Here is a 20,281-nt window from a genome sequence, read left to right as displayed (position 1 = left end):
GAATTTTTTAGTTAGAAATAAAGAACTATATTGGTGTAAGAACTATGTAACAATTCTGGCTTAAAAAAGCTGATTCAGAAATGTAGCAAACCTTTTTTATGAAGTAATCTTCAATAGCCAATGTAGGGGACCACCTTAAACATATTCAGTTTCTCCACAAACCCACTTTACCATCAGAGGAATTATTATAAGTACCTTTTTCTCATATACGTCTTGCCAAACAATGCCAGAAAAAAATTTGTGTTGCATAATCTCCTTTGCGTCATCAGAGCCACCACCTAACCTGTTTTGGGGCAAAAAAAAAAATTAAGAAATGAACACTTGAGCATATGTAGTTTTCAAATAAGATTATTACTGAGAAGTGAGGAAGTCATGGGTTATATGGTTAAGTAACCAACAGTTTATCAGTTTCAGGTCTGAGAATGAGCCTTTACTTTGATGCATTTGTTTCGAGTGCTAAGACTCATGAATACTTTTGATTGTCCATTTCAGACTTCAACATGCTTTCAAAACTTCTGGTGGAACTATTTTTTAAGAGACAAATTATTGATACAGAAAAAGATGCATCTAAAATTTGTGCTTCGAAAGATCTGACCTCAAAATGAAGTTCTAGTATGTGACTTTAAAAGTGGGCTTTTCTTATGCAACATCGCTGCTCTAAATCATACTTGTTTTAGTGGCAAAAGTAAGTTATTACTTTTAGCATGCAGAGCTTGTGCATCCCTATGGGAGAGTGAGCTGGATTCTAGTCCTTCTTGTGCATTAAGTTTTACTGTGTTTCAGTGAGAGGTCCAATCAGTTACACCTGCCAACTAGGAAAAGGGAATGAGGTTTGCTCAGGTGTAAATTAAGGCTAAAATCTGAAAATAATGGGAGTTATACCATAGAAATGAAGAAAGGCAGAATTTGACCTGCACAACCCTAATCATTTGTTGGAAGCATAACTTACAGGCCATCAAAAAACTCTTTGTGGAAATATTTGATATGATTCATAGATTCCAAGGCCAGAAGGGACCACTGTGATCATCTAATCTGACCTCCCGTATAATACATGTCATAGCACGTCCCCAGAATAATTCCTAGATCAGATCTTTTCGAAAAACATCCAATTTTGATTTTAAAATTGCCAGTAATGGGTAATTCAGACAGGTGATAGGTGAAATTCACAGATATTAAGGCTGGAAGGAACCATTACAACCATTATGATCATCTAGTCTGACCTCCTGCATATGCCACCCATCACCATAATTTCTGAGCACCTCATGAACTTTAATGTATTTATCCTCCAAAACACCCCTGTGTAGTAAGGAACTCCTATTGTCCGAAGCTGAGCCACAGGGTGGCTAAGTGACTTGTCCAGTCACACAAGAAATCTGGTAGAGCCGGGAACTGAACTCACTACTACAAGTCCCAGGCTAGCACCTTACCACTGTGCCCACTTCCCCTTATAACAAGCCACAACACAATTTCACTCGGCAATCCTTGCAATCCTAACTATGGGTATAAATAAGACTATAAAAGCAATACATCATTAAAAGTGTATAAAAGCAATACACCATTACAAAGATTAAATGAGAACAGATACCTAGAAGCACCAAGAAGCAGCAAAGAATCCTGTGGCACCTTATAGACTAACAGACGTTTTGCAGCATGAGCTTTCGTGGGTGAATACCCACTTCTTGCATCTGAAGAAGTGGGTATTCACCCACGAAAGCTCATGCTGCAAAAAGAAGCACCAAGACGTTCAGAAAAAACTGTAGTCTAAAATCAGAGTGAATAAAAATCAATGATTTAAAAATAAAAAAATCAGATTGTTTTTTAATTTAAATTGGATTTTTTTGATAAAATGCTTTTTGAGGAAAAAACTAAAGATAAATTATAGCTCAAAGATATCTCATCATGGAATAGGGATTATAAATTCTAATTCTGTAGTATGAGACAATATATTCATGTAATGTTTAAGAAAAGTTTTGTAAATGAGTTCCAATAGTTCATGGATTAGGGACCCAATCTTATGCGGTTCCAGGGGCTTCTGTATAGATTATTTAGGTTAATCTTTCTATCTACCCAATGGGACTCAGTGCTCAGTCTAGAAGATACCATCAGAGATGCTTAGTTTTGCAGTTCTCAAACTGTGGATTTGTGTCTCCAGAGATAACATGCTTGTTAACAGTAAAAATGTTTTTAAATAAATAATATACAGAGGTGAGAAATAACAGACCTCAACTCTATTGTCCCTCTGCAAATTTGTGTACACAGAGTGAATCCCTTACCTCTCTCTAAAAGTGAACAGTTTCAAAAAGTTCAATGAATGGAAGATTGTTGGGGGCAGAATAGATCTGGACGAGGAGAAGAAGTCTGGAGATAAATGTGAGAAGGGAGGGACAGGCAGTAGAAACAAAAGTGAAACTGTTTGAACAGCATATTCCAGAAGTCTTGAGGTCTTTCTGAGTGTAGCCTTCATTGATTTGAGATCAACCATACCATTCTCGCACTAGAAGGGAAAACCTATAATGCCAGCAGGCCGTAAGAGAGACCCAGTTTGGAAATATTTTAATGAAGTTCCTCTACCTAGGGGTAAAACAGGCATGTGTGCAAAATGCAAACAGTGCAACAAAGAAATGCAAGGCCTGGTTGCCCGAATGAAACAACATCATGAGAAGTGTTCCTTCTCAGGAGGAAGCTGCGTTGAAGATGATGAAAGGAACATATCTGAACATGCAGGATCTTCAGGTTGGTAAACTTTTTTATTTCATACTTCTTTGTTAAGGGGTGCCTGTCTTCCTTCTGGACTATTCTTGAATTCTCATGTTTGAGCAAAAAATATAGTTGTTACTCTATGGCACTATCATTTTAGATGCAGTTGTGAAAAAAATAAAGAGCTGAAATAGGCAGATCTTCCTTTTACAATTTCACCTTTAAAGTAGTACTGAGTGTCAGTGAATGCAACGAGTAATACTAAATGAGCAGTGTGGTAATAATAATTAAATAACTGCATTGACTTATTTTGTTTAGGGGAATCCATCCTCAACATACAAGATTCTGAAGACTATCCACCTTCAAGATCACCATCATTTTCTATAGTTTCAGAGTTATCTGCCAATGATAGTGTTTCAGTCACATCATGTATGTCAAATAACCACAGTATATCACCTGTAGTAAAAAGAAAAAAAAACCTCCATCATCATCCAGAAACAACCATAGTTAAATTTGTGATAAGAACCAGAAGATTACATACAGTTGCAGTGTTTATTTGCTGCACCTCCTAGCCAAGACTTTAGTGTTCCAGAAATAAAGGCTAATGTTGTTGAAATTGCAAAATACTTCCATTACAACCACTTTGCAGCAGCTGCTCTGAAAAGAGTGGGAGGAACCAAGCTAACTCTCCCACAAGACGTACGATGGAATTCGGTAGTGGACTGTTTTGAGCACATATCAAGAACACCTCTAATTGGATGACAGTTTGTGAACAAAATTGTGAAAAAATAGACGGCACGGTCACAGCCAAAGCTCTCAACATTGGGCTTAAGAGAAATGTTGAACACGTGCTGAGTGTCCTGAAGACTATTTCTGTAGCTTTGAACAAAATGCAGGGAAATAGCTGTTTGGAAGGAACTGAGTGAGATCTTAAAAAGAGAAATATGCAATGACAGAGTTAAATTACAACCATTAAAAAAACAAATGAGACAAGCACTATCTCCAGGTCATTTTCTTGCAAATATTCTCAATACTTGGTACCAGGATCAAACCTTAACTGCTTAAGAAGAGGAGGTGGCTAAGACATGGACATCCAGCAATCATCCCTCCATAATGCCAACTATAATAAACTTCAGAGCTAAGGGTGAACCATTCAAGAAATATGTTCGCTGATGATGTTTTAAAGAAAATCACACCAGTGAACTGGTGGAAGTCACTTAAGCACTTGAATTCAGAGACTGTTGAAGTGATAATATCACTTTTAACAGCAGTAGCTTCTTCTGCCAGTGTAGAAAGAATATTTTCTTACTTTGGACTAATTCCTTACAAATTGAGAAATCATTTGGTACCTGAAAAAGCAGGAAAGCTTGTTTTTCTTTTCCAGATTATGAACAAACAGGAAAATGAAGGTGACAACGACTGAGTTAGCTGCAGAAGCCAATATTTTAAGTTTCTCATGTTGACCTGGTCGATTTAATTTTTGTTTTGTTTTTTAAAATATTTAATTTAACTATTTTAGTTAAAAACAATTTTAAAAACAAACCTGATTTTTAAAAACTTGTAATGTTTAACTAAAATAAAAAATTCATATGCTTGTTTTATTAAAATATTATATGTTTGCTGTTGAAGAAGAAAATCCAGAATACATAATGATGTTGTTTTAGTTAAGTAAAACAATTTAAAACGTCTGTCTGTCAGCTCCCAGACTACTGCACTGGGCAGCACAGCATGGGAAGGAGGTGACCAGTCCTTTGTGGAGAAAGAAGTGGTTCAGGACTATTTAGAAAAGCTGGACGAGCACAAGTCCATGGGGCCGGATGCACTGCATCTGAGGGTGCTAAAGGAGTTGGTGGATGTGATTGCAGAGCCATTGGCCATTATCTTTGAAAACTCATGGTGACTGGGGGATATCCTGGATGACTGGAAAAAGACTAATGTAGTGCCCATCTTTAAAAAAGGGAAGGAGGAGGTTCCAGGGAACTACAGGCCAGTCAGCCTCACCTCAGTCCCTTGAAAAATCATAGAGCAGGTCCTCAAGGAATCAATTTTGAAGCACTTAGAGGAGAGAAAAATGATCAGGAACATCTAGCATGGATTCACCAAGAGCAAGTCATGCCTGACTAACCTAATTGCCTTCTATGATGAGAAAACTGGTCCTGTGGATGAGGGGAAAGCAGCGGACGTGTTATTACTTGACTTTAGCAAAGCTTTTGATACAGTCTCCCACAGTATTCTTGCCAGCAACCAAAATAAGTATGGGCTGGATGATTGGACTATAAGGTGGATAGAAAGCTGGCTAGATCATCAGGCTCAACGGGTAGGGATCAATGGCTCCATGTCTAGTTGGCAGCCGGTATCAAGCAGAGTGCCCCATGGGTCGGTCCTGGGGCCGGTTTTGTTCAATATCTTCATTAATGATCTTGAAGATGGCGTGGATTGCACCCTCAGCAAGTTTGCAGATGACACTAAACTGGGGGGAGTGGTAGATACACTGGAGGGTAGGGATAGGATACTGAGGGACCTAGACAAATTAGAGGACTGGGACAAAAGAAATCTGATGAGGTTCAACAAGGACAAGTGCAGAGTCCAGTACTTAGGATGGAAAAATCCCATGCACTACAGACTAGGGACCGAGTGGCTAGGCAGCAGTTCTGCAGAAAAGCACCTAGGGGTTACAGTGGACGAGAAGCAGGATATGAGTCAACAGTGCGTCTTTGTTGCCAAGAAGGCTAACGGCATTTTGGGCTGTGTAAGTAGGAGCACTGCCAGCAGATCGAGGGATGTGATCATTCCCCTCTATTCGGCATTGGTGAGGCCTGATCTGGAGTACTGTGTCCAGTTTTGGGCCACATACTACAAGAAGGATGTGGAAAAATTGGAAAGAGTCCAGCAGAGCGCAAGAAAAATGATTAGGGGGCTGGAGCACATGACTTATGAGGAGAGGCTGAGGGAACTGGGATTGTTTAGTCTGCAGAAGAGAAGAATGAGGGGGGATTTGATAGCTGCTTTCAACTACCTGAAAGGGGGTTCCAAAGAGGATGGATCTAGACTGTTCTCAGTGGTAGCAAATGACAGAACAAGGAGCAATGGTCTCAAGATGCAGTGGGGAGGTTTGGGTTGGATATTAGGAAAAACTTTTTCACTAGGATGGTGGTGAAGCACTGGAATGGGTTTCCTAGGGAGGTGGTGGAATCTCCTTCCTTAGAGGTTTTTAAGGTCAGGCTTGACAAAGCCTTGGCTGGGATGATTTATTTGGGGATTGGTCCTGCTTTGAGCAGGGGGTTGGACTAGATGACCTCCTGAGGTCCCTTCCAACCCTGATATTCTATGATTCTATGTTCTCCTCCTTAAATCAAATCCACTCTGGTCTAAATGGCTGTCATTACTGAGTGCTAAACATTGGTTTGTTTTTGTTTGCTTCCATCTAAGTTCAAGGACCTTTATTTTGTGCTTCAACCTAAGTTCAAAAGAGAAAAATCATCACTAGGAAGGTGCTTAGAAAAACTATGAAATGTGCATTCTCTGAACTTATAAAACTGCATGCAGCCTGGAAGTTATTTTAATGATCTGACTGCAAGTATCTGTGCTCCAGCAGTGAAAGACAGCCAGCTATCATTCTGAAGAGAAACCAAGTGCAAATACAGTAATCATTCTGCATACCTAAAAATCACTGACGGGGTTATAATTAGGGTCCTACCAATTTCACGGTGGTGAAAAATGTGTCATGGACCATGAAATAAGCCCTTCCCTGTGAAATCTGATCTCCCTCTTGCTGCTGGGAATGCCCCAATCAGGTGGCTCCTAGCTGCATGTCCCAGCTGGGCTGGGGAGGGAGAGGACTTGTCCTTCACTGGCATGGCAGCTCAGGGTGGGGAAAGGGGAAGATCAGACCCACTTCCAGGTACGTTCTGGATTGGGACCCCCCAAGGTTACAACACCTAAAATTTCAGACGTAAACAGCTGAAAACCTGAAATTGACCAATTTTAAAACCCTCTGGTTGTGAAATTTTTGATCAAAATGATTGCGAATTTGGTAGGGCTCTAGTTATAAAGAAATAATAAAAAAGCTTGCTGAATCATGGTTACGCAGTGTCATCTCAGTTAACTCATCGATATAAGGGTTTAAACAATGTTGAGCACCCATTTCCATTCACAGCTTTAAAAAATATATAGTACTAGTTTTTCATTTTAACAATCTCAACTCTACTGCAGCATAGTTCTGCTCCAGAAAAGCATTTAAGCATGTACTTAACTTTAAACATGCGAGTAGTCCCACTGATAGTGAGCTTGTGCTTAAATCCTTTCTGGGCCAAGACCACACAAGATGGGATACAATGAGACTATCATCATCTGGAAGGTCTTTTACACCACTGACCACTAGGTTCTTGATTGTCTTCTGCTGGTCGCTCATTTTGGGTCTTCCCCAGTTACATTTTATCCAGCAGACTCTTAAATCACTTTATTCTCCAGTTGGTCTCCACTTATTTCCAATAAATACTGCTATGCTAAAATATTTAGAAACTCCAAAATCTCCAACACAATATTTTAATATTCCTCTGCAGGGCTTTCAAGACATAACTCATTGTTATTAAAATCCTTATCAGTCACCACAGTAGATATTCCCTAAGGTCCACCTTGCGTATAGGAAGATCTAATCATTGCTAGCAGTAGGCTGATGTATGTGTTAAATGGCACACTTTGTTCCTTCCAAATGCTCTTCATTTCACTTGAATGCTGCAGAGAATGACATTTTGGCAGTAGGCTCACATTTTCCAAATACTGTGGAACCCAAGGAGCAGAATTCCTTCCATTTCCAGTTTGTATTGTTGCTAGAATCCACTGCTTCACAAGTGTCTCCAATTCCTATGTTGTCCCAAATCAACACTAACTTAAGCCACTTTTCATTACTAGGTCTTAAAGTGTGATCCCTCTGACTTTATGATAAAGACCACATCCTCAATACACCTAAGATTACAGAATCTGCTTCCTTCAATTCAAATTCTACCATTCCAACCCTGAAAAGCACTCTACACATACTGGTTAAAACAAATGCATTAAACACACTGAAGTGCTGTGGAACTCTTTTGTCTACCTTTTAACAGACAAGGCAGGTAAGGTAATATCTTTTATTGGATCAACTTCTGTTGGTGAAAGGGACAAGTTTTTGAGTTACACAGGGTACGTCTTCACTACCCGCCGCATCGGCGGGTAGCAATCGATTTCTCGGAGTTCGATATATCGCGTCTCATCTAGACGCGATATATCGAACCCCGAACATGCTCCCGTCGACTCCGGAACTCCACCGGAGCGAGTGGCGGTAGCGGAGTCGACGGGGGAGCCGCGGACGTCAATCCCGCGCCGTGAGGACGGGTAAGTAATTCGAGCTAAGGTACTTCGACTTCAGCTACGCTATTCATGTAGCTGAAGTTGCGTACCTTAGATCGCCACCCCCCCCGTGTAGACCAGGCCACAGAGATCTTTTTCAGGTCTGGGAAAGGTACTGAGAGCATCACAGCTAAATACAAGATCATATAAGTAGTTAGAATATATGGGAAGGGACCATTGAAGGGAAAGTGTGGCTTATTACAACACTCCGTAACCCAATGTAGTCTAGATGAAATTACTATAAGATGGGCGCACAACTGTTTGGAGGGGGGAAAACCCCCCACCATACTCAATGAGTAGTTATCAGAGGTTCACTGTCAAACTAGAAGGGCATATCTAGTGGGATCCCTGAGAAGTCAGTCCTGGGTCTGGTACTATTCAATATTATCATTAATGACTTGGATAATGGAATGGAGAGTATGCTTATAAAATTTCCAGACGACACCGAGCGAGGAGGGGTTGCAAGCACTTTGGAGTACAGGATTAGAATTCAAAACGACCTTAACAAATTGGAGAATTGGTGTGAAATCAACAAGATGAGATTCAATAAAGACAGGTGCAAATTACTACACTTAGGAAGGAAAAAATCAAATGCACAAATACAAAATGGGGAATAACTGGCTAGGTGGCAGTACTGCAGAAAAAGATCTAGGGGTTATAATGGATCACAAATTGAGTATGAACCAACCATGTGATGCAGCTGCAAAAAAGGCTAATATTCTGGAGAGTATTAACAGAAGAAGTGTCATATCTAAGACACAGGAGGTAATTGTTCTGCTCTACTTGGTGAGGCTGCAGCTGGAGTAGTGTGTCCAGTTCTAGGCACCACACTTTAGAAAAGATGTGGACAAACTGGAGACAGTCCAGAGGAGAGCAACAAAAATGAGAAAAGGTTTAAAAAAGATGACCTGAGTAAAGGTAAAAAACCTGGGAATGTTACGTCTTGAAAAAAGAAGGATGAGGGAGGAACCTGATAGTCTTCAAAAATGTTAAAGGGCTGTAATAAAGAGGGCTGTGATCAATTGTTCTTGTGTCCACTGAAACTAGGCAAGAAGTAATTGGCTTAATCTGCAACAAAGGAGATTTAGGTTAGATATTAGGAAAACCTTTCTAACTATAAAGGTAGTTAAGTACTGGACCATGTTACCAAGGGAGGCTGAACCCCTGTCACTGGAGGTTTTAAGAAAAGATTAGACAAACACCTGTCAGTGATGATCTAGGGTATACTTGGTCCTGACTCCATGGATTAGATGACCTCTCAAGGTCCCTTCCAGCCCTCCATTTCCATGATTCATGCTGCTATTTTAGGGTAGGTGACTATTACTCACCCCTTTCACCCATAAGATATCTGAGAGCTTGCAGAAGGTCACCTTAGGCACAGCTGGGAATAGAACCCATGTGTGGAAAACATGGGAAATGTCTATTATTTTAGAAAATTGTGTGTGATTTCATTTACCCACTTGTACTGCTACCTACTTAGTTCCAGGGGATTAAGTTCTTTCCAGAGACCCTAACAATGGTACTGGTCCATTGTTAGATGCAAATGATAGAATCATCAATAATAAAGCAGAACTGTTCAATAAATATTCTTGTTCCGTATTTGGGGAAAAAACAGATGTTATAGTTATATCATATTATAATATTCTTTCCACTCCATTAGCATCTCAGGAGGATCTTAAACAGCAGCTACTAAAGTTAGACATTTTAAAATCATCAGATCTGGATAATTCGCATCCAAGAGCTGTAAAAGAGCTGGCTGAGGCTGACCAATAATTTTCATTTTCAGTAATCTTGGAACGCTGAGGAAATGTCAGAAAACTGGAAGAAAACCAATGTTGTGCCAGTATTTGAAAAGGGTAAATGGGATGACCCAAGTGATTATAGGCCTGTCAGTCTGACATGGATCCCAGGCAAGATAATGAAGCGGCTGATATGGGACTCGGTTAATAAGGAATTTAAGGAGGGTAATATAAGTAATACCAATCAACATGGGTTTATGGAAAATAGATACTTTCAAACTAACTTGATATCACTTTTAGATTAGAAGTTTTATTGATAAAGGTAATAGAGTTGGTGCAATACACTCTGACTTCTATAATGTGTTTGACTTGATACTGCACGACATTTTGATTAAAAAACTAGAACAGTATAAAATTAATATAGCAAACGTTAAATAGATTAAAAGCTTGCTAACTGATAGGTCTCCAAAAATATAACTGTAAACAAGGAATCGCTATTGAGAAGATGGTCTTCTAGGGATTGCTTCTTGGCCCTATGCTATTTAACATTTTCATATGACCTGGAATAAACATAAAATCATCACTGATAAAGTTTGTAGATGACACAAAAATTGAGAGTGTGGTAAAAAATGAAGAGGACACGTCATTGATACAGAGCAATTTGGATCACCTGGTAAACTGGGCACAAGCAAACAATGTGTGTTTTAGTTGGCTAAATGTAAACGTATACACCTAGGAACAATAAGTGTAGGCCATACTTATAGGATGGGGGACTCTATACTGTACTGGGAAGCAGTGACTCTGAAAAAGATTTGGGGGGTGTGATGGATAATCAGCTGACCGTGAGCTCACAATGCAATTCTGTGGCCAACAAAAGCTAATGCAACCCTTGAATGCTGTAAAAGGGCTGGCCACCACCTGATCTCCTCCTCATCGCCCAAGGTTGCCCTCCAGCTCCCTGCCTCTGTTTCCCCCTCTTTAGGGCTCCTTAACCAAACTCAAGATAGTCCAAAGGAAATTAAAACATTTCCATCTGAGGTCGACTTTATTCAGTTCTCAGGTATGCACTGGTCCTCCAGGCCCCAGCACCGGTTCAGTGTCTGTCTCCCTAGCTGGGGGGTTTCCCAGCCCTCTTACCCAGAGCTGGGCATAGTTCAGTCTCTGCAAGAGCCAGTGTTGTTCCCGGCAGCTGCTGTTTCCTCAAGCCAGCTACAGCTTCTCAGGCTTCTGTTTCCTGAGCATCTCCCAGCTTACTGCAGCCAGCTGCTGCTCTCACACAGGTGTACCCCCTTTAGTAATCAGGGCTGGCTAGCCCCAGGCCCTCCAGGCATTAAGGGGCAAGCCACTTTGTTACAGATACACACAAAAAAGAATCCAGAGTGGGAGTAAAGAGGTTATTTGACCTCTGTTCGGAACTGGTGTGACTGCTGCTGGAACGCTGTGTCCAATTCTGGTGTCCACAATTCGAGAAGGATGTTGATAAATTGGAGAGGGTTTGGAGAAGAGCCACAGGACTGATTAATGGGCTAGAAAACCTGCCTTATGGTGAAAGACTCAAGGTGCTCAGTCTATTTAGCTTAACAAAGAGAAGGTTAATGGGTGACTTGATTACAGTCTAGGTCAGAGCCTCAAAAGCAGACTAAGTAATTGCTTAGGGCCCCCAGCAGCTCAAGGGGGTCCCCTATTCAGTTTTTATTATAAGAATGCGCTCATTTTAGAATGGGGAAGACAAAAATATTCCTGCTTAGGGCCCCCAATGGGCTAGCGCTGCCAATAAGTACCCACAAGGGGAACAAATATTTACTAATGAGCTAGTCAGTCTAGGAGAGAAAAATAAACATGATCCAATGGCTCAAAATTGAAGCTAGACAAATTCAGACTGGAAATATGGCATAATTTTTTTTTTAAATGCTGAGAATAATTAACCACTGGAACAAGGGTCGCGGTGGATTCTCCATCACTGGAAATTTTTTCAAGATTGGATTTTTTCTAAAAGATCTGCTTGGGGAATTATTTTGGGGAAGTTCTACAGCCTGAGTTATGCAGGAGATCAGACTAGATGATAGTCCCTTCTGGTCTTTGAATTTATTAAAAAAAAACACTTATTGACCTGTATTGTTACTGTTGTTCTTAGAGATGAGATGCAGACATGCATTCCACATGGATGTACAACCACTCTCCACTGGTTATATAAGGGTAGCGCCGGCCAGACCCCCTCAGTTCCTGCAAATGTCAAGAGTATAAAGGCCGGTGTAGAGGCGACAGAGAGTGGGTTGTGGAATACACACCTTCATCACATCTCAAAGAACAGTAACAATATAGGCAAGTAACCATTTTAATTCTTTGACTAGATGCAGCTATATTCCATGTAGGCAGCTCACAAGCAGTACTCTTGGATGACTTTACAGATGGTGCACTGTTCCTTAAGGTACGGAGGACAAGCACGTTGGGTAGGGATCACTATTAGGGATGGCCCACAGGGCTGTCGGGTTGTTGCATCACACAGGGCAAGTAACTACTGTAACTCTAAACTAAACCTAAGATACTACTAACTATTATCTAGAGGAAAACAAAAAACTCATCTTTCAGTCTGTTTTCTGAGAGGTGAAAACACCCCACTGAGCTCCAATGCTAGCCGCAGGTGGTGAGAAGGAGCTGAGAAGGTTGGGGTGGTGGCGCCCTTATACTGCCAGGGGAGGAGCTAGGATCACAGGGTACGGCTAGGCAAAGTTCTCTGGCTTCAGAGAGCACGCGCACACACATGGAATACACCTCTGCATCTTCTCGATGAACCCTCCTTCTGTTAAGGAAACAAAGCGGGCACCTGAATGTCTGGCTTGGAATGATACAGTCGTTAAAGACTAACAAGTGAGCAGAACATAGGGGTAGCTGCAACCTAGATGAAGCCAGTTCTCTTCAGATCTCTAGAGGAGGAGGAGTAGAAAATCCCCAAAAGGGGAACGAAGGAGCCAAGGTGTTACTGCTAACATTTAAAACCCCAGAGGCTGAGAAATTTGAGAGAGAGGAACAAAGACTTTTTTTTGAGAGACATGGAACCTTTTTCACTGCCGGACTGGCTGAGCTGAAGGATGGTGGCTTCAGGGGTCTGAAAGAAGACTATGTTCTGGAGGAGAAAGGATCCTGGACTCCTTCGAAGACTCCGACCACATCCCAAAGAATGCTCAAGAGCGGTGAGGAAAGTGAAGCAGGAAATGGCATACTGGTGTTTATTATTTTTCAGGGATCTGCATATCTCTTGTGCAGTCTAAAGAAAATTGTTTGAGATATCCTTCTGCAAAGTCTGTGTCTATTGGCTTCACTGTCACATGTCCCTGAAGGGATAAACTATAAACCAGCATGTGCGTAAGAGGAATAAGGCTTTGCTTAAGCCACTGGGAGACCTGGAGGATTCAGCACAGGTCTTGGGGCCTTGCCTAGGGCAGCGGGGCTGTGGGATCCCACTTCTAAAAAAGGATACCTGACAGAGTCTGGGACCAGGAAGCATTCCAGAGGCAAGAGCCAGACATAATGGCGGAAGTCTACTGTGGCTCAAAGAAGCTTGAAAGTACACAGGCCCAATGTGTGGGTCCAAACACACCAGCCTGGGGAGTGTTCAGCAAAGGGTTGCTCGACCAGGGCTGTGACACCAGGTCTCAGAGATCCAAATCTCAGCCACTTTTCCACACAAGTCTTTCAGGAGGAAAACGCCAAATTACATGCTTCTATAACCTACACTAATATAGCCTGTGTCACTCTCTAAGAGCTGGACCACATCTAGGAACGTACGACGTGATACTGCTTTGATACTAAGAGACATGGCTCCTTTGCTCAACTAATATAGGGCCATACTTCATCCACAGGTCCCAGGTTCAGTTCCCTGCAGATGACCCAAACAGAGTCATTGTTACATCTGCCTATTCTGTCTGTAACCACTACGCCACAGTCTGACCCCAGAGCAGGGCAGAGAAACCAAGAATTCTGACCGCCATTGTTCCACAGCTGTCTCTCAAATATTTATGTCATGTATACTTGTGTAAAGTAACTAGCAGTGTGCACGTCATGCCTCCTGGTATAGGCTAGTCCACAGAGAATAACAGCATCCTTTCTGCCTCCCTGCTTATTCCTATAGCTGACACTGAAGATATCTATGTACTATGGCAGAGGTTCTCAAACTGTGGTCCGCAGATAGTCCCTTCTAGGGTGCACACCTGGGCGGCCGCACACAAGAAAATGAAGGGCCACCCACCTCAATAAAGGCGTGGCTCCACTTATTAGGTGCCTGGACCCTGGAGAAGATGCACATGTAAGATGAGTGGTGGCCTTGGGGGGAATAAGGGGTAGGTGGGAGGGGGAAGTGGGACTAAAAGAGGGGGTGGGGGGAATTCGGGATGTGCGGGGCTGCGGCAGCCAGCGAAAGAGGCGACTTTCCCCAGCTCCAGGGTTGGAGCTGCTGGGGAGAGACCCCCCTCCTTCCCAGCCCCAGCTCGGGGGCTGCCGTGGCAGGGGGGAGAGGGCACAGCCATCGCTTTAGAAAGGTAAGACTGCTGATATTAAAAGAAGAGTTGTGTGCTTTTATTTGTAGAACAAAAAAAAAAAGGTTAATTATTATTAACGTTTTTTTATATAGCGCTTTTATCCAAAGCGCTTTACAATAGTTGGAAAGATCATTAAGTGGTCCGCCGAGACTCTCAGCAATTTTCAAGTGGTCTGCGGAAAAAAAAGTTTGAGAACCACTGTTCTATGGATCAGAAGGTTGTATATTCAAACCCTGCTGATGATGATTCATGTGGAAGTGAAAACATATACAACAGTAAAGTTAGCATAAGAACCTTGGAGTAATAATTGGAACTATTTTATACTGAAAACATTGCATCTAGAAGTGAATTGAATGTTGTGTTAATATTTATTTTATTGTTTGTATTTTGGTTAAGAGGAGTTGCTCCATTAAGGGGGTGTGGCAGACTGAGAGAAGCTTGAAGGAGATTTTGCCTGTGTTTCCAGAGATTGGAAGAGGCTGCCTGCATAAGCTACAGAAAGGGGAGAACTTGATCTAAGATGCAAACTTTTCTGGAACGCAGCCTCATTCTCACAGGTCCAATGTTAGTGTTTAATAGCGATTGGATTCCTCAGGGTATTGCTAATAAACTACAGAATCTCTCATTTGTAGGTTAGCGGTTTGGATCCTACCCAGCTCAGAAGGGATTAAAAATTGTTCCCATCTGATGGATGTTTGGTAGCCTCTGCACCAGTATGGCAAGTCCCAGTTCCAGTTCCTAGTACACCTCTACCCCGATATAACGCAGTCCTCAAGAGCCAAAAAATCTCACCGCCTAATAGGTGAGACCACGTTATATCGGGTTTGGTTTGGTACGGCGTACCGGCAAGAGCTTCCCCGGTGGTGATTTAAAGGGCCCGGGGCTCCAGCCGCTGCGGGGAGCCCCGGGCCCTTTAAATCACCGCTGGAGCTCTGGCAGCGGGGCTTGGGCGGTGATTTAAAGGGCCTGGGGCTCCACACAAATTTGGATATAACACGGTAAAGCAGCGGGGCTCGGGTGGCGCTTTAAAGGGCCTGGGGCTCCCTGCTGCTTTACTGCATTATATCCGAATTCGTGTTATATCGGCTTGCGTTCTATCGGGGTAGAGGTGTATCACCATTATGCTTTGAACCAGATTGATCCCTTGCAGGGCCTGGGTCTTACTAAGTGTTTGTACCTACCACAGTGGGGCCCCGAACTAAGTGGGGTCCTCCAGCGGGGGGGCCAGTCACCTTGCTATACATTTGTGAGACTTGGCAAGACTAATGTCACATGCACACAGGAGTCTGGGCATGGGAAGTTAAAAAAAAATAAAAATAAAAAAAATAAAAATAAAAGGACAGACCAAAAAACCCGCACCTTACATTCTTTTAAAAGTCTCAATTTCAGGGTCAACCTCAGTTTTCTGGGGACAGATGTTATTTTTGTACGTGTGTGACTGGCAGTGGTGCAGTTGGTTGTAAGCAGTGCTAGGTCACTGTGGGAAGGTTTGTAATCCTGCACTATTGTACTGTTTGTTGCGTATGAAGTCTTTCACTTACGGTTATCATTAAAAAACCAACAAGAAGGGAGCAGAGAAAGAGGGCCAACTACACAGCACAGGGGGAGCGATAGCTCAGTGGTTTGAGCATTGGCCTGCTAAACCCAGGGTTGTGAGTTCAATCCTTGAGGGGGCCACTTAGGGATCTGGGGCAAAAATCAGTACTTGGTCCTGCTAGTGAAGGCAGGGGGCTGGACTCAATGATTTTTCAGGGTCCCTTCTAGCTCTGTGAGATAGCAATATCTCCATATATTCTAACACCATCTACCCACTAAGTTGCAGAGCAGTGCTGCTAACAGTCCCCTGATTCAACATGGAACTACGAAACAGAAAATAAAATTGTAGAGGTGAAAGCAGTCACTGTAGAGCATGCAAAAGTCATGTTTGCTGTGATCTAGAATGGGTTATGTGGTTTGTTTGGGTTATAGCCTTCTGTACAATATAATGGCAGTCAGGGTATTTTGCAAATACTCTCTATTACTGCATTTGCTTCCTGTTGCCATTTGGAGTACCCAGTCTGTATCAACATTTAAAACAATAAAGAAGAAACCAGTTTGTTATCTTTCAACTACTATTAGTTCCTGATAAATCTGCAATGTTTAAAGGGACACAGTCATTGAGAAAAAAAAATCACACTTATCTCAAACACTGAAAGAAATTAGAGGGGAAAACACCTTTTCCCTTTTCGTGTGTTTACTTAGGGCTTGTCTACACTGGCACTTTACAGCACTGCAACTTTCTCCCTCGGGGGTGTGAAAAAACACCCCACTGAGTGCAGCAAATTTCAGCGCTTCAAAGCACCAGTGTAGGCAAGTGCATCAGTGCTGATAGCTTTGCCCCTCTTGGAGGTGGGATTTTTAGAGCGCTGGGAGAGCTCTCCCCCAGTGCTCTGCCACGACAGCGCTTTAACACTGCCAGTGTAGACTAGCCCTTAGTGAAAATGACCATATACAAAGTGTGGTTGAATGCACACCTTGCTCTGATTGTGTGGGTCTTTCCAACCACAACACTGGAGAGAAACTCATTTTCTGAAATCAACTGGACAGTCATGTGTGTTCTTTTTTGTTTGGTACCTCAGCTGATTGTGCCCCTGTGTTTGTTCTGATGTGGTGGACCCAAAGAAGAAATGCAGCCACAGCTATCATCAGAAGACCAAAGAAATTAAAATGTTTGATTTTTAAAAAACGGTCTCACCTTTGCTTAGGATCCTTCTTCAGCAAACCTGACAGAAGAGATTTTGCTTCAGGTGACAAAGTGCGTGGAAACCTAATCTCCTCCATGAGGATAAGTTCAAAGAGCTTCTCATGGTCCTGATTGTAGAAAGGGAGCCGGCCACACATCATTTCATACATTACGACTCCTAAGCCCCACCAGTCCACTGCACGACCATAGTCATTATCTTCCAGCACCTGCAGAAACGTAGAGAACAGCTTTAGTTCGTATTCCTATGCTGTGAACACGCAGGGAATTCAAGTGACAGGACTTATACTATTATATTCATTTTCATGCATTTCACAACTCTGCAGGCACAGCATAAGTGCTGCAGCCGAGAGAGCAGATCCTGTTGCAGACAACTGACACTAATGCACACCAATGATTTATCAACAAGGAACGCTCTAGGCAAGCAAGAAGGAAAGAAGGCTAGCGAGAGATGGCACACACACACCCCCCCGACACACACACACACACACACACACACACACACACACACACACATTACTTCCATGATATGCATAACCTTCTAATGCCTAGAGGCTGAGAACTCAAGTCTGTTCTCAGATTACAAAGCCAGCTGTTAAATCCTAACTTATTCATTAGAAACCATTCCAAATGGGGCCCCATTTTAAAAAACAGGATGCCATTTGGGGGGCAGGAGAGGACTGATTAACCTGTTGCTCCAAAGCTACAATCATATCTGTTCCCTCTCCAGGTCAACGTGTGCATTTTCTTTATTCTCACCAGAAAAGCTATGCTGCGACCCATGAAAGACTGCTTGCAAGTTTTAGAAGAATTGCTGATCTGAATTAAACTATAAGGGCCAAAGATTCAAAATAGCTCAGTTCTCTTTTGCACTTCTGGCCTTTATGTTGCCCTAAATAGGAGCCATGTGCTTTTGAAAATCTGGCCCTAAATCTTTTCAATTTGCAGTCTCCTTACTATACACACACAGATGTTCACGAAAAAAAAATTGTTTCTCTCTCACAGTGGAGAAAATCTACTATTACAATTTTCTTTTACCTAATTGTATCCCCAGGTTTGGGTTGGGTTACATGATATTTGATAGCTTTACTCTCCTTACAATTCTGCACTTTACTGCTTATCACTGGTACGAGGTAAAAGCACTGTTTGTTCATTCTTTAGTGCCATGCAGTGTCAGTGCCTACCCAGTTTACAGAACTGCACTTCAGAACCATTTATGCTCAGAAATAAAAGTCTTCATTGGGAATCAGGACCAAAGAGCCAACTGACTAACTTCCATGGGAGCAGGATCTGGTGCTTTATGAATTAATTAATAAGATCCTGTGGATAAATAGAAAAATCAAGAAAAATCAATTTTCTTTGTAAAAAATTGTGTTCTCTCTCTATATATATTCACTAATTATTTAGTACTCTGCCTTAAAAATTATCTGAACCAGAAAAAAAGTCCTGCAGTAAAAACCCAAAGGCTGTCAGGTATTAGATTACCCCACACAGGTCTATTTACAGCATCTCTTGCTGTATGATTCACACCAAACGACAGCTGGTTCTACAGCTGCCCCATATATGTATAAGACCAACACAGCTGCTTGTCTGCCAGGATTCCAGGAGCCAGCCTCATCCTTTATGAGAAATCACAGGCTCTAACTTCACAGGAGATATTGTGTGATAATGCAGTTAGCCATATTTCTGAGCCACACCCTTTCACTAAGCACTTCTTGTTAATTCTAAACCACTTAGGTTACTTAAAATAAAGTAGACACATTGCTGCTAGATACACAATAGGAATAATTTTTTCTTTAAATCAAGTCCTACAAAATTAGGCCTTCTAAAATGCAGCAATGATAATTTGGCCAAGATACTAAAAGAACACTAGTTATAATTCAGATTACTAACTAGAACCCTGAATTTCTTACCTCCATACAGCACAGAACTAGAACCAATCCTCATTTTTAAAAGTAAAAAATACTTCTCACAAACACCGCAGTGCTTATATTAATGTTTATACAAAACAGGACAACAATTTAGTCTTACTTTAAATATGTTCACAACTGAGAAGAGAAAAAATAATATACAAGTAGCATGAAAGGTATTTATATCCCCAAGATTTATTGCAATGTGCATGGTAAATGGGAAGCAATAGGTAACAAGGTCATTTAACTTAAATTAAGCAGATGATCAGTTCATAACAGTTCTTGGCAGCTGTGTGATGGAATTTACAAGAGAAGACACAACAGCTGTAAACAGGATAGTCATCAATATATCTGACACATCAAAGCTGATGCAGTTCAGTCACTGCCATCCATGCACAAGATTCCAATATGAACCTAAAAACAACTATCCAACAACTGTATAAACACACTTTTATGCTGGATTCAAGTTACAAATAGAGAGAAGAAGAGACCCCTACTTTTAAGGATACATGACCTTAAACATACAGAATACTCATTCACGCACAATTTCCAGATTTTCTGCATGCTATCAGCCAGATGACAAAAGCCTTCAGAATTTAACACTCCTACCCATGGCTGGGATTTGCAATGAAGGGAGTGAGCTAGGTTAGTCAAGAGGATTTGTCCTTCTGGGTTATGGTTAAGCCAGATCATTATAAATATTAAAAGAAAATATTAGAAGTAAAATGATTGAGGGGTAATCCATATAGAGACATTCCATGGCTGCTTCTCACACATTCCGCATCAGGAAAAAATTCAAAAGTTAAATAATCTCCAATGAGATTTGCCCAGTCTTTCACTGGCCCACAAAATCCGCAGTTATAATCAGAGGCTAAAGTTTAACATTGCTTTTAAAAGAGACAATGGCAGATTTAAAGCCATATTTGTAAACAACAAACTGCTTTAGCTGTTTACTGATAACTCTTTGTGTCAGTGCTTCTCAAACTATGGACCACTGATGATTCACAAGGAGCTTCTGGTTGTCCATGAGAGCTGGCAGGCATCATGAGGCTAGCTCCATCTCCTTGCTTCAAGCTACTTTGACAGGTGTCCAGGTTCTTCATTTCAATGAAGCAGCTGGATGCCTGTACAAAGAGCTGGAAAAAATGAACACAGCTGCCTTCCCTGCCACTGCTGTGTAGGAGGAGAGTATAAACAGAAGCCTCCAGAAAGGACAAGAGCCATCAGTGGAACAAAACAAAAACAAAAGTAATGTTTCCCAAAGGTAACTTTTCC

At 41.7% G+C, this 20,281-nt stretch overlaps 1 protein-coding gene across 2 annotated transcripts in view; it reads right to left on the bottom strand.

Annotated features, from left to right (window-relative positions):
- AKT1 (AKT serine/threonine kinase 1) overlaps window positions 1-20,281 on the bottom strand; it is a 104,171-nt gene that overhangs the window by 8,431 nt on the left and 75,459 nt on the right. For both annotated transcript variants that reach the window (XM_045016505.1, XM_045016506.1), the window contains exons 11-12: window positions 17,091-17,305; window positions 196-283 (exon numbers count right to left, since the gene is read on the bottom strand). In XM_045016505.1, coding sequence (XP_044872440.1) covers window positions 196-283; window positions 17,091-17,305 — 303 coding nt within the window. The remainder of the gene's footprint in view (window positions 1-195; window positions 284-17,090; window positions 17,306-20,281) is intronic.

The sequence above is a fragment of the Mauremys mutica genome, chromosome 4, assembly GCF_020497125.1.
Source record: "Mauremys mutica isolate MM-2020 ecotype Southern chromosome 4, ASM2049712v1, whole genome shotgun sequence".
Classification (NCBI taxonomy): Eukaryota; Metazoa; Chordata; order Testudines; family Geoemydidae; genus Mauremys; species Mauremys mutica.
This window is presented reverse-complemented; position numbering and strand designations above follow the sequence as displayed.